The sequence below is a fragment of the Xiphophorus maculatus genome, chromosome 13 (genome assembly GCF_002775205.1).
Source record: "Xiphophorus maculatus strain JP 163 A chromosome 13, X_maculatus-5.0-male, whole genome shotgun sequence".
NCBI classification, from domain to species: Eukaryota; Metazoa; Chordata; class Actinopteri; order Cyprinodontiformes; family Poeciliidae; genus Xiphophorus; species Xiphophorus maculatus.
The window spans coordinates 5,491,767-5,506,346 of record NC_036455.1 but is presented as its reverse complement, the minus strand read 5'-3'; the positions used below and the strand labels follow the sequence as shown (position 1 = coordinate 5,506,346).

At 35.4% G+C, this 14,580-nt stretch overlaps 1 protein-coding gene across 1 annotated transcript; it reads left to right on the top strand.

The window, feature by feature from the left end:
• Positions 1-4,038: 4,038 nt before the first annotated feature.
• On the top strand, positions 4,039-6,150 carry LOC111610400 (long neurotoxin OH-57-like). Its single transcript, XM_023344501.1, has 3 exons — positions 4,039-4,237; positions 4,600-4,710; positions 5,608-6,150. The coding sequence occupies exons 1-3, from the start codon at positions 4,186-4,188 to the stop codon at positions 5,847-5,849; spliced, it is 405 nt and encodes a 134-aa protein (XP_023200269.1). The 5' UTR covers positions 4,039-4,185; the 3' UTR covers positions 5,850-6,150.
• Positions 6,151-14,580: the final 8,430 nt, after the last annotated feature.

Sequence of the window (14,580 nt, the reverse complement as noted above, 5' to 3'; positions counted from 1 at the left end):
ACGGCATTATGTTTTTAGGCTTGATGTTTATGGTTGATTAGCTACCGCTGCTATTAGCTAATCTTCCACAGCGGTGGTTAATTAGCTAATTTAAACACCTGCTCTATTAATGATATGTCAGAGCTGGTATGAGGGTCGCTTTTTTGTAGCTAAACCAAAACACGCCGAATTCCACATAACACCTACATGTTACTCTATCAGATTATAATATACACGTCAGAATAGCATACAAGCAGTGAGTACGCATGGCTGCGCATGCGCATTAAGAAGTCCGACCGTTAGAGGATCTGTCAGTTCAGCATACGCGACAAGTTACGACGAAAATAAGTCAATAAATTGTTTTCAATGATAACTAGACAGATATACACGCATTGTCGTGGTTTCAAAGTGTATTTAAAGCAGGAACTAGATAAAGCTGCAGTGAACTACAACACACTCACGTGTAAAACTCGCCTCCCTGTTGCTTGATGACGGTCTGACTAGTTAACCGCTGAGGCAGGATGTCATACAGCTGTTAATAACAAAGTGTATGAAAATCTCTGCCACGATTCTATGTTGCTGATTAAATAAAATCATATGGTAACGATAGCGTATCCTTGTCTGACAGATATAGCCGTCAGTTCGTGCTCAAGCGTATGACGATCTGACAGAACAATGGTTCTGAACGTCAAGCAAGAAAAACTGAACTACTTCGCTCTCCCTCGCAAAGTTTTTTCTTATTTAAAACTTTTTCCTGACCTTGTCATCAAGTTGTTGTAGTGTTGGCAATTTGTAGCAAAGCACTGTGTCCCCTTTTCTGTCATATATCAGGCGTAGATTCAAGACTTGGCACGTTATGTTGATAACTTAAAACAGGCATGTCCAAAGTCCGGCCCGGGGCCAATCACGGCCCGCGGTCAGATTTCATACGGCCTGCAGCTTCGGTCTTCTTATTTATGGCCCGCCTGCACTGTCAAACAGAATAAATAAATCATAAAACTTGAAACTGTAATTCCTCCTTTCACCAAATGGTGGCGCACCACTTTAATACGATCAGTCTCTGCCTCCGTGCAGCGAACCGCTCTCCGTTCATTTCTGCCATGGCCACTGCAAAGAAAACAAGGAAAGTTTACAGTGAGGGCCGCCGCTTTCAAGAGAGATGGGAATTACAATACTTCTTTTCTGAAAATCAAGGCAATTGTGCTTGTCTAATTTGTAATGAGACGGTTGCCTTGTTTAAGGATTTTGACGTAAAGAGACACTACCAGACTAAACATGCTAACACATACAACAAGCTAACAGGAAGTCACCGTGCTGAAAAACTGAAGCAGCTCCAAGCTGCACTGGCATCACAACAGCGATTCTTCACGCGGGCCTGAGTCAAAAGAAAATACCACCAAAGCAAGCTACGAAGTTAATGTTAATAGCTAAACATGGCAAACCTTTTACTGAAGATACATTTATCAAAGACTGTGTTATGAAAATGGTGGAGAACATTTTGCCCTGAGAAGAAGCAAGAATTTGCGAATGTTTGCCTGGCAGTAACAGTGTAGCACTGAGAGTTGAGGACATGAAACTGAGTATTTTGAACGGCAACATCTGTCACTATCAGCAGTGAAGAGCCAAAAGAACATTTATGCACCTGGATTTATGGCACTTATTTTTATTAAACTCTTGAGTAAGATTTGGTTATGAACCTGTAGATGTGATACAAACTATTACTTTCTGAAAGATATTGTAAATGACGAGCAAAATTCACTTGTTTTAAGATTTAATAATAACAGACAACTTTGCATTACTTATAACTCCTGTTTAAAATGTTCTTGAGGCAAAGATATTTTTTAACTCATGTAAATTTAAGGTATTTCATACAGTTTGTTCAATGTTATCTGACTCTCCAGATATGAAAGAAAAGCAGAATTTGTGTTTTTAGAGTTGCCTGAGTGGCTTATATTTGGTTATTTTGTCATTTGAAAAATAAAGATAATTGTGACAATGAAAATTGTTTTATAACAGTGTGTATTTGCATGACACTTTTGTAGTTAAAAAAATGTCCAAACAAACTATTGGCCCCCAGGCATCTTGACTTTATCAAATCTGGCCCTCTTTGCAAAAAGTTTGGACACCCCTGACTTAAAAGATGAAACCAATGCTACTCAGCCAGCAGTAAAATGGGGGCGGGATCTTGCGGGTGTGACGTCACGCCTCAAGGGGGAACAAACTAAAGTAGGGTAAACAGCCACAGCAGTAGGCAGAAATAGTAATAAATAAATAAGCTAATTATTTCCAGTAGTTGAGCAATCTCAGTGACTAATCCATGTCAACTGTTGCTCCACAGGTTTTCCAGCCCTCTCAACTTTCAAGGGCGTGATCACTCAGGGCTGCAGGGCTAATGACACTAGCTGTAGCTCCACCAACACGTCAACACTCCTGACCATCCAAATCAAAACTGAGGCTACCTGCTGTGGTACAGACAAATGTAACACCGTGGACCTCACTGGCGCTGCACCAGACCTGAAGATGACGTTCCTTGTGACCATGGTTGGAGCCGCCATGGCCTCCATGTGGGGAAGCTTTTTGTAACGAAATTACAAACACGATCCACCCCTCTTCACTACTCCTACTTATTTGATTAATGTTACAAAGAAAGAAATCCAAATCTTGTCCTCAAACAGCTTTTATCCTTCCTTAATATAACTTACAACTAGATGAAGGTTCAAATTATTATGGAAATTGAAGAATGGTATGTTTCATTGAAACATTGAGCTTAATTTTCCATTATGCTGTTTTGTGATTTGTTTACTTAAATGTAATTATTCCACTTACTCTTTTATGTATTATCAGACAAATTTGCCAATGGCAAAATAAATAAAATATCTGGAAAAATCTGTGTTCATTGTCAATTAGTACTTTTTTTGTGTGACTATTTTGGACAAGAGAGTATTAAAGAAAAGACAATAAATAGACAATAAATACTTGGAATATCAGAAATATGTGCAATTACAATGCTAATGGTGAAAAATACCAACAAAACAAAAAATCATTCTTAGATAATGAGATTTTAGTCCTTTCAGAATGAGCAGTTTTAAGGCGTCCTGTCACTTTAAATCCAAACAAGCTGCTTCTGGCCATGCCCCCAACTCAACTTTTACACTTTGAAAAGCATTAGTAGAGCCTCCTGCACAATCAACAGCAATGCAGCAAATGGATGGTAAGTCAACAACACAACACTTTGTTGTCTTTTCCAGCAGCCATTGTACAGCACATACAGAGGTAAAACCAGCTGACTAAACTTGCTGGATCTCCACTTGGGTTGCTGGGTAACAGGCTGCGGTTTGCTGGGGTTGCTAGGTGAGGGGCAATGCCTACTGATTTGGGACGTTATGTTTCTGAAATGGCTCATTTTCCAGACACCAAAAAAAACACACACACATCAACTTTATGCCAAAAACGACACAAAGTTGGGCAGTTTTTAGAAGCAGTACAGACCCAAATGGAAGTACAAAAACGTGCAAAATATGAATTTTGCATAAATCATAAATCACATCACAAATATTTTTGGTTTGTTAGAATAAGTCTATTATTTTCTGAATGTCACTACCTGAAGTTATACATTGCCACTTCAATTCAGTGATTATGCAGCTTTACTGAAGGCAAAGATGTAAAATCGTCCTGGAAAATTACAATAAAAATCCAAACAATGGAGTCCAGTGAAAGACCAACTGGTTCTGTAGCCCAGAGTTATGCTGCTGAAAGGTCAAAGGTCACAATCTTTTCACTTGGAAGAGGAATGTTGTGAAATTTATGAAAAAATAAGCAAGTAAAACAAAAATTAAAGGAAGGTTTTATTGATTACTAGCTCTGCCTTAACTGTTTCTCTTAACATATTTAGAAGAAAAAAAACACCATTTATTAAAACATCAACCAAATCAACAACCAAAATCCCTCCTGGCTGTCCCGGTCTTGGTTTCCACTCCTCCCCACCTTTTCTTTCAGATAAGGTGAAACTCAAAAGACCTGAAAAACCCTTCCAGCCCACCTCGCCCTCACCCCTCACCTCATATAAGTCTCCGTCTTCGGCGGCAGGCTCATCACTTCAGACTCACTGGGACGTCCAATCACCTGGAAGAGAGCAAGCTTCAGGACTTTGGAGCGAGTAGGACGATTCTTTGAGCAGAAACCAAGAGTGAAATCTACAAAACCAAGATGGGAAAGTTTGTTTTTGCTGTTGTTGCAGCTGTTGCATCTCTGGTTTTGGGTAAGAAAAGTTGTGTTTACTCAAAAATTACAGGAACATTGTATTTAAATGACAAAAAAATATATTAATAAACTTGATCATTATTGTAGTAGTAACTATTTTTAAAAATATTTTTGTAGTTGAGAAACTCACAACTGCAGTCTTCAAATATTTCAGCATCAGCAACATTGCTTCACTGGGAGTTTAGCAGGTTTTGCAAATCACATCAGGGTGTGGTCGATAAAATATCTCACCAGAAAAACTACAATTCTGCAAAATATTTTGAATGAAGGCAAACATTTTTGGTGTATCCTTCATTCCAGCTGAGTTACAGTTTTCTCTGCACTTTCCTGATGTTTGAGTAAAACTTTCTTCTGTTTCAGTGGAGTCCCTGACATGCAACAAGTGCTCCTTCAGTCTGTTGGGGAACTGCCTGAACGCAGTTAATGAGACCTGCCCCTCCAACTCTAGTGTGTGTTACACTGGAAGAGCCAGTAAGTGCCGTTTTATTGTCTAAAAACATGACAGTGTTTAGTCTAAAATAAGCTAAAAGCTTTGGGAAGTCAATCAGTCACCTAAATTACTGTCATTCCCAATTGCTACACTGCAAAAACACAAAATCTTACCAAGTGATTTTGGTCTAGCTTCTAGTGCAAACATCTTAGTACACTTTAAATAAAACAAACTAACTTAAAAGAAACTTTTAAGCAAGATGTAGAGGCTCGTTTTAAGAAAACAATTCCTTAATACTGATGAAAAGTTACATTGGCAGATTATTAAACTTATAACATGGGGAAAAGTCATGTTGTAAGTGAAATAATCTGCCAATTGAACTGGCTGGTGTTGCTAGGTAACGGCGCAGTGCCAGTTGATTGTGGAACTAGTATTTTTTTCACCAGCTTCATTTAAGTCAATAATTCTTTAAGTAAATAATTCCTTGATATTGATTTAAAAAGTACTTATTCCATTGGCACATTATTTCCCTCATAAGACATTTCCCCCATGTTGTAAGTGAAACAATCTGCCAATGTAAATAGTACTTTTTCACAGTTATTAAGAAATTTGACTTGAAACAAGCTCCTATTTCTTGGTGAAAAGTTACTTATCAGTTGATTTTGTCTTATTTTAAGTGTGAAAGAACCTAAACTAAAAATACTTGGTAAGAATTTGTGTTTTTGCAGGATGTAAGCTATCACTTTGAGCAACACAGAGTGGAAATTTTGGCTGTAAATCTGGAATTTCCAGTTTGGTGACCCTTTGGGTCAACAGAGCATCAGAGGAAAAGCATTTTTTTTAAACTAAAAAAAATAGATAAAACCACCAATTAGATGCAGATGAAAAAAAGTGCAGTTTTCCAAACCCACTGATTTAATTAATCTGTTTCTCTGCAGCGTTCCCGTCTCTGCCAGACTTTGTGGGCTTCAACATCCAGGGCTGCATTGAAAACACCACCGGCTGTGACGCAACCACCCCTGACACCATGCTGGGTGTCGCCTACAACACCAAGATCACCTGCTGCTCCACCGAGAGCTGCAACCCCATCACACTCAGCGCCGCTCCGTCCAACAAGATGACCTTCAGCGCCGCCGTCGGTGCAGCCGTCCTGGCCTCCGCACTGGGAAGCATTTTGTAATTTAATACGAAAGCTGATCTACGTGTTTGTACACAACAGGTGCATCTGAGTAAAATCAATAATTAAATCAATGCAATACTAACTTGCTCAGAGCCAGAGCTACTCAAATCATGGTTTAGTTGTTTGCAGATGTTTAAGTCAGGGAAGTTGATCAATGGGATGTTTCAGAGAAATATTGAGGTTGTTAATCTTCCTTGATGATGTTTTGTTTATTTTGTTTGTGCATTTTTTAATCAAAATTTATTTTTCCCTGTAAGTTTTTTTCCATAATAAACTAAGCTATCTCTATCTATGAAAACAATTTCTGCAACTGTCTCTTTGGTGTCTTGGTCTACATTTATGATCACATGAAAGTTTATTTACCTTTTTAACCCCTCAGCAAGTATCGCAAAAAACAGCACTCCAAGTAAAATGAATATTTCTTTGACGTGATAAACTAATTAAAAAAAATAGTCAGTAAATATTTGCATTTTTTATGAAGCTTTTTGTCATAGAAATTCTTGCATCATCTAAGGCTATAACTGAGAACTGTGTTGGTTTGCCAAAAAAATGGATGAAAAGTAAATTCAGGTCAAATTATTAAAGACAAGAAGTAGAAAGAAACATTTAGATGTTAGGATATTAGGATAAACATAATGCAAAATACTCAGTTCCTATTTCAGGCCATTTTTAACACATATTTAAAGACATTTTACTGAACGTAAATAAAGAGTCGGATGCACGTGGACCAATAGTGATGTTTCTTAGGTTAATTGCCCGTTTCAAACCTCCCAATAATCAGTGTGATGGATAGAACAGTAAAATGACAGTCAGGTTAAATCCCAACGATATTTTTTTATGTAACCCAAAAGATAAACGTGGATAAATCATATAAAATAACAATATTGGTAACTGAAATCTACTAAATAAACTGGCAACATAAACTCTGATGTAAGTCAGAAAACAAAAGATTAAATCAAGTCAAACACGCGTAACAGTGTATACTACATACAGTATGTGCATTTATTTTACAATAAAGGGTTATATGATTGTGTGAATAAATTAATCCTGAACCAAAACCAGTTCTGTTACTCTGTAAAAGAAATCAAATATTTAATAAAACAAAATATAAGTTTAGCACATATAAGTTTAAGTTTATAGCACTATGTATGTATGTATATACATACATACATACATACACATACACACACACACACACACACACACATACAGTGCTGTTCATGTTGACTGTAGAAAACCTGAAAAATACAACAATGTTAAATAATTGGATATATGAAACCTAAGGGGGGCATTATTTATAAAATTAGAACTTAGGAATCTTACAGAAGTTCAAAGGTTTTAGAGGTGTTAGTCTTCTATATTATGAGCCATATAGTTGTTAAATAAATGTGGGCTGAGGATGTATCCTTGAGGAACTAGTTCTCGCCTCAATTTGAAAAGAACTTGTGCAGCTCTGGGATGTGAATCACTTTGCTAATAATAATTTTCATTGATCAACACATTGTTCACAGGAAACTTATGATATGTTAAATCTAATGCAAATAGGAAAGACTTGGTATACCCAAATGTTGTGGTCTAAGTTTGGAAAAAGGACAGAGTATGGTAAAGTTGTATTTGTAGAGTTTTTCCCTCTCCTGTATTCTTTAAGTTGTAAATATCCCATCAATGTGTTTTTCTATTTGTCCCTACATTGTTTTATAATCTCTCCTCTAGTACATTTGGTCATGATGTAGGTTGGTTGATGAAGGACCAAAATGTAGAGAAGCAGAGGCAGATAAAAGTTTAATGAAAGTAATGAACAAAGGAAAAAATGCAGGGAACACAGGGAGCCAGAGCAGAACAAAAACAGAAACTAGGAATAAACTGTATGTATTGCCAGGGAAGTAAACAAGATATAACAGGAAGAATCAGCACTCAAATTGAGTTATATATGTACTGAGGAGGTTGGTTATTGAACAAGAAACAGAATGGCTGATTGGAAGCAGGTTACAGGTGTGAGGGCAGAGAAAGACAGAAAGTGGCACAGGAGCGAGGAAGAGTAAACAAACTGGATAACTGTGAAAACGAATCTAACACTAACAAATAACTAGACAGGAAAAACATAATAAAGCTGAAGTAAAGAACTGAACTTGGTTAAAACAGAAACAAAACTGATATACACTGAGGACTAAGAAATTAATCTAACGGAAGAATCTACAGCTAGGGTCTGATTTTACTTTTGATTGGTATATTTTTGAGTAAAATGAACATTGTTATTTTATTCTATGAACTACTGACAACATGTCTCCAAAATTCCAAGCAAAAATTTAGTATTTATTAGCAGAAAATGAAAAAATGGTCAAAATAACAAAAAGATACAGTGCTTTCAGATTTCAGATAATGCAAAGAAAACAAGTTCATATTAATTTAGAAACAACAATACTAATGTTTTAACTCAGGAAGAGTTCAGAAGTCAACATTTGGTGGAAAAACCAGGTTTTCAATGCGGTTCAGTGCAGTTGGCTCTTAGTTTTTTACAGATCTGTATGTTCACAGCATCCTCCAGAGTATAGGTTTAAGGTAAAGATATAAAGAAGTAAAGTTGAAGCAATGTTAGACAAATTTTGCTGCAGGTCTACAGAACCGATCCAGTTCACTGGGAAGTGGCGCAAGATCCGGACAATAGTAAGGTCTCTTCATTCTTTGGACAAAGCAATGCTCTGGTCTAAAATCAGCTGTTCTCCAGGTCTATTGAATTAAAATAACATCAATGTTTTTATTTATTAATGATTTTAATAATTTTTTTTTCTCTGTTCGGTAGAATTGCTGAGAATTGTTTTTGTCCCTTTGACATTTCATTAAAACATTAGGAAATAAAATCTCACAAGGACCAATAATAATAATAATATCTAAATCATAGTTTTGAAAAATATCCCAATGTTTTCTTTAAGTAAACATTTCTCAGTATTGTATTAGCTGGTTTTCCATTAAGTGTTTTAAAACACATCGTTCATCAAAGTTGCCCTTGCCTCTACATTTCCTACTATAAATAAATCATAAATGTATTAACAGCTGAGAATTAGTCAGAGTGAAGGAACAAAAAGTTTTTTGTAGTTGAAGTTCAACAGGTTCTGCGACTTTGACTCAGCTGCAGCTCATTGTTATGGAGGACGATGCTGCAGTTAAAGGTTACATTAGGGGTAAATTCACACATTTGTTCCACTTTTGTTTTTGTTTTTTTCAATTATTATTATTATTATTATTTTATTTTATTTTTATTATTATTTTTTTTTTTACAAAATATCCTACAAAAAACCCCAAAACAAATATGAAGTTTATGTATAAAAACTTGCAGTAAACTCTTCTGATTTTTCTGTGATGACGACACTCACAGTTACTTTGGACATATTTATGTTTTGATTAAATACATTATCAGCAACAAAATCTTTTTCATCACTCCTGCTCATCTCGCTCCTCCTCCGACATTCCTTAAAGATAAAAAAAACAAACTTGATTAACCCCCTTTTCATGCATTGTCCCCTCCCTTTCTCCATTTAATATAAATCTCTGTCCTCATCAACGTCCCCATAAAGATCATCTGGAAGAGAAGAAACTCCAGGCTTTCACAGGAAGAATTTTCTTTTTGTCTTTGAGCTAAAACTCAGACTCAAATCAACCAACTGAGATGGGGAAGGTTATTCTTTCAATTGTTGCAGTTGTTGCATGCTTGGCTGCTGGTGAGTATCTGAGATGTGATTTGATCATTGCTCAAAGTTTAATACATTGTGTGCAAAACACAAAATCTTACAAAGTATTTTTGGTCTAGTTTCTACTGCAAGTATCTTAGCAAATTTGAAAAAAAAAATCAAAACTAACTTGCAAGTACATTTTTAGCCAGAAATAGGAGCTTGTTTTAAGTCAATAATTCCTAAAGATTGATGGAAAAGCGCTAGCTCCATTGACAGATTATTTCACTTATGACATGGGAAAAATGTCTTGTTATAAGTTTAATAATTTTCTGAGGCCAAATAGCAGTGTGTATTCAGTCAGAATCAGAAATTGGTTTTAATTAATAGGCAAAACCCCTATTGATTAGAACCAATAAAATGAAAGTGTCTTGTTTCAACCCAAATTCATTTATGCCAGAAAAGACAACTAATCTCAAACACTGCAAAAACACAAAGTCTCACCTAATATTTTACGTCTTGTTTGAGTGCAAATATCTTAGTCCACTTGAAACAAGACAAAACTAACTTACAGGTAAGTTTTTAACAAGAAACAGGAGCTTGTTTTAAGTCAATAACTCTTTCATGCTTATGAAAAAAGTATTAGTTTCACAATCAACTGGCACTACGCTGTTTCCTAGCAACCGTAGCCAATTCCAGCCCGTCACCTAGCAACCCAGTTCTAGTTCCAACGGCAGATTTTTTTCACAACCATTTTGCTATGTTATAAGTGACATAATCTGTCAATGTAATTAATACTTTTCCATCAATATGAGGGAGTTATTGATTTAAAACAGGCTTTTATATCTTCCTGAAAAGTTACTTGTAAGTTAGTTTTGTCTTGTTTCAAGGGTACTAACATATCTGCAGTAGAAACTAGACCAAATATACTTGATAAAATTTTGTGTTTTTGCACTGGCAGTACACAAGCAATGTATGCAAAGCATTCCTTTATTTTGAATCATTTTGCTTTAGTCCAGCTGAACACAAATGCTGTATATTTATCATGCTTCCTCCTGATAAATTTACTTTTTGAATGTATTTTCAGTGGAGTCCCTGACCTGCAACGGCTGCATCTTTAGTGTGTTGGGTATCTGCTTGAAGCCGACTACTGAGACTTGCTTATCCAACGTGACCCAATGTTACACTACAACATTGAGTAAGTAGTTGTCTAAAATCTCCCACGGCGTAGCAATTGTAGTTGAACTGTTTGCATTTCTGGCAGTCAGGCGAGTATTTCCAGTTTCACAAAGTTTCCTAGCAGGAGAGTAAGGTCAAAAAAGAAAGGTTAGGGAGGCGGAAAGAAAAATTTTCAGCAGAATAACACCTCTTGTTAAGTATCAATTAGGCTATGTTCACACTGCAGCCTGAAATGACCCAATTCGACCTGCATCTGATCTTTTCATGACAGTATTAACAAAACAGATCAGATTTTTTTCTAATATGACCCAGGCCACTTGGGTATCCGATACGTATCTGATCTTTTCATATGTGACCTGAATCTGAACGGCCAGGTCGCATTCATCCTACCTCAACGACATTGATACTTGACAAACGTCACTATTCTGCACAAGCGGGAAGAAAAACAACAACCATGGCGGACTATGATGAGGACTAAGTTGTTAATGTGCTGGCTCCGGTCAGACAACAACTTCAAAATCGTAAGATACGATCCATCATTAGAACCCACGTTCACTTCCGCAAACACTGAGCTATTCTTCTTCTTCTTGGTAAAACTCCTAGCACACTCTTTACGAGTGACGTTATTGCGCCCTCTACTGTGCGGGACACTTTCGGGTTGTTTACTGTTCATCAAAAGACATATATATTTAGAAGTGTGAACAACCACGGCAAAAAAAATCAGATTTGACAAAATATCCGAACTGGGTCACTTCAGGTTGCAGTGTGAACGTAGCCTTATTCTTCACTGTCTCATCTATCTCAATCATTTCTTTACAGAGTTTCCCACTGTCACCAACTTCACTGGTTTTGTCAATTATGGCTGTGCTACAGAAAACTCAACCTGTGGTAATACAACCAGTGAAACTCTCCTGTCCGTTCCTTACACATTCAATAACACCTGCTGTAAGACAGATAAGTGCAACGCCATCACTGTCAGCGGAGCCACAACAACCAAGATGACCTTCACTGCTGCCATCCTTGCCTCTGTGTTGGGAAGCATGTTGTAATGAGATTACAAAAAACCTCCCAGCTTGTTCTCTTTAAACTAATTTGTGTAATTTAGAAATGTTTCTACATTTTTATTTTTAAACAAAAAGCCTGTTTGAAAATAAATCTTTAAAGAAATCAAACACTGACGCAAAACTTGGACTGATTCACAGATGCCAACATCATGGTAGCTTACCAATGAGATGTTTCATAGAAACATTGAGTTTAGACTTACTTCATGATGATGTTTTGCTTCGTAATTCTCAAAAATCAAACTTTTTTCATCTCTGCAGCCTCTTAATTACACGATTGTAAATCAATAAAATCAGAGTAAAGACGTTTGTTGTGTCCATGAGTCCTTCATCAGCTACACAAGACATGTTTATCTAGTTAACAACTTAAGTCTCATTGAGATTAAGTTTTTCAAGAGAGACCTGACCAACAACAGTAGCAACACAGCGACGACTACAGTACATTTCATAAAACTACAGATATGAAAACATAAGTAAAGTACAATGTGCATAAAATAACAAAGAGCAGACACACCCATAAAACTAAAAATACAACCTTCCTGATATTTTATTTTACTTAATAAAACAAAACTGATTTAACAATTTTTATCAACTTATTTAAGTGAATATAACCAAGAAGTAGCTGTAACTCATTATTCATACAGCAGAGTTTAATAAATCCTGTCTGAAAACTCACTTTTCAACTTTTAATTTGCATCTCATTGGGACTTTTATGTGATTGTGTTTTCTTATTTTTAGACAGTTTGAGGGCGTCTGTTAGATTTGATTTTATTCATCTCACTCTATCATTTGCCTCTTCAAATGTTAAACCAACCATTTCCATTGTGTTTAGGAACGTTCTCTGAGGATCTCCGATACAAATCTGATTAAAACTATTGTTTTTAGATGGTGGCAGTTTTCCTGTGATACTCTGGTTCCCTCTAGTGGTAATCAGACGAACTGTTAGCATCAGCAAACAAACTTGAGACAGAATCATGTTAATTAAAACTGAATCCATGAAGATTATATTAAAGACACGATCATTTCTAGCACTTAACCTTTATAGTACCCTGAAGCTACAGTCCACACAATGAAACATGACACCTTTACTTTTCAAAGGTTACTAAAATATTTTTTTTTTCTGAAACTGGATAAACACAAACCCAAATCATAAAACTGAAGAAAACTGACTAAATCTTCCAATTACTATTAAAGATTCTTCCTTAACTATGAACCCTGTTAAGCATCACTAAGGCCAAAACAAGAAATGAGCACCGAAGATTGATCCTAATCAAACTAAAGGTTATTTTTAAGATTGAACATATAAGTTTATTTTATTGATTTATTGCATTAACTTTAACCATGGAGGTTCGGGGTCAAATGCCATAAGAACAGCTGTACCACTAATTTTGTTGTACAGTTTACTGTACAATGACAATAAATCAAATCTAATCTAATCTAAATACGTATATTAGAAGACAAATCTGGTCTCTTTTTGTAATGACGTAATATTTACTCCTGGGACAAAACCTGATGTGAACAATAGTTTTCCTGAGTGAAGGTGGACGCTTTTAATCCTTTGTTTAGCTTTTATTTATCTCCAAGCAGCTGGAACAAAGGTCTCGTTATTGCACTGATAATGACTCCTCCTTTTTAGCCATGTCTGGTTATTTACTCAGATAAAATGGTTTCAAATGGTTTTTATGAAACTGGAGTTCACAGAGCTTCCAACACAATAATACAAATGTGCCTGAAGGGTTTTATTTGGGTTGCAGTGGTTTTTATTGTGAAGCAAACTTCTGTTTCATAATGTCTGAACAAAAGTTAATTACCCACAGAGTCGCCCCACCTTTGACATAAAATCTCTTTCATGCAGCCCTTAAAGCTCATGTGAAGCAATCTAAAACTGCTGTTCTTTACCCTAAAAGATTATTTTTAGATTTTCTTGTTTTTATTTTCCAGAAAATAAATTTTTGTCACAATGAAGAATCTGTTGCTCTGCGTTGTGCTCATGGTGATGGTTGTTACAGGTAAGACACTTTTAAATGAGTAATACTATTAAAAATATATCTAAACTGAACTGTTTGTATTTTACAAAAACCACTAAATGAGGAACCATAAATTACAAAACATGTATAACTTGCACTTTGCTATAAATAATTTTGTTTAATATTTTTATGATACACATTAATTATATTATGGAGGACCAAATCTGCCAAATCTGAGAGCAAAGAACACAATAAATTAGTTATTCTGGCAAGTAAAAAAAAAAACTCTGTTTAAACAATTATTATAATAATTTTGAAATATGGCACAAACTGACATGTTCAATGTATAATTTATCTATGTGTGAATTTTATCAATATTTAAATTAAACCTTTACTTATATATCATAATAATTTAAACATATTGTTTACTAAAAGGTGCCCAAACGGGTTTTTTAATTACATTTTTGGTTTTTATTAAAATACTAACACCGGTGTTTGTCTACTCATCTATTCTTAGGGTTATTCTTAATTTTGGCCCTCCGTGTCCTCCATACAAACACTTAGAAATATAAGACATAATGCAAATGCTTCAGTTTTACCATTTGACCAAAAAACAAAACAAAAAAATAACCCTTATACCTTAATTATGCTGATTAAATCTAATATTAGACATTATTCAGTGAACTATGACATAGACTTTAAATATTTAAAGTTTCATTTACATTTTAAAATTTAAATAAAGGTTTACTGATGGGGAAATGTGGGAATAATGACCCCTCAACAAAAATAATTGTTTTTGCACTTTTATGATTTACGCTCAGCAAAAATATAATACTTTTCTGTTTTACACAGTTTTTTT

Bases quoted from the DNA above. Each gene is read 5' to 3' on its own strand.
- LOC111610400 (XM_023344501.1), top strand. From the start codon at position 4,186: ATGGGAAAGTTTGTTTTTGCTGTTGTTGCAGCTGTTGCATCTCTGGTT. The intron at 4,238-4,599 runs GTAAGAAAAGTT...CTTCTGTTTCAG, and splicing joins TGTTGCATCTCTGGTTTTGG to TGGAGTCCCTGACATGCAAC. The intron at 4,711-5,607 runs GTAAGTGCCGTT...GTTTCTCTGCAG, and splicing joins GTGTTACACTGGAAGAGCCA to CGTTCCCGTCTCTGCCAGAC.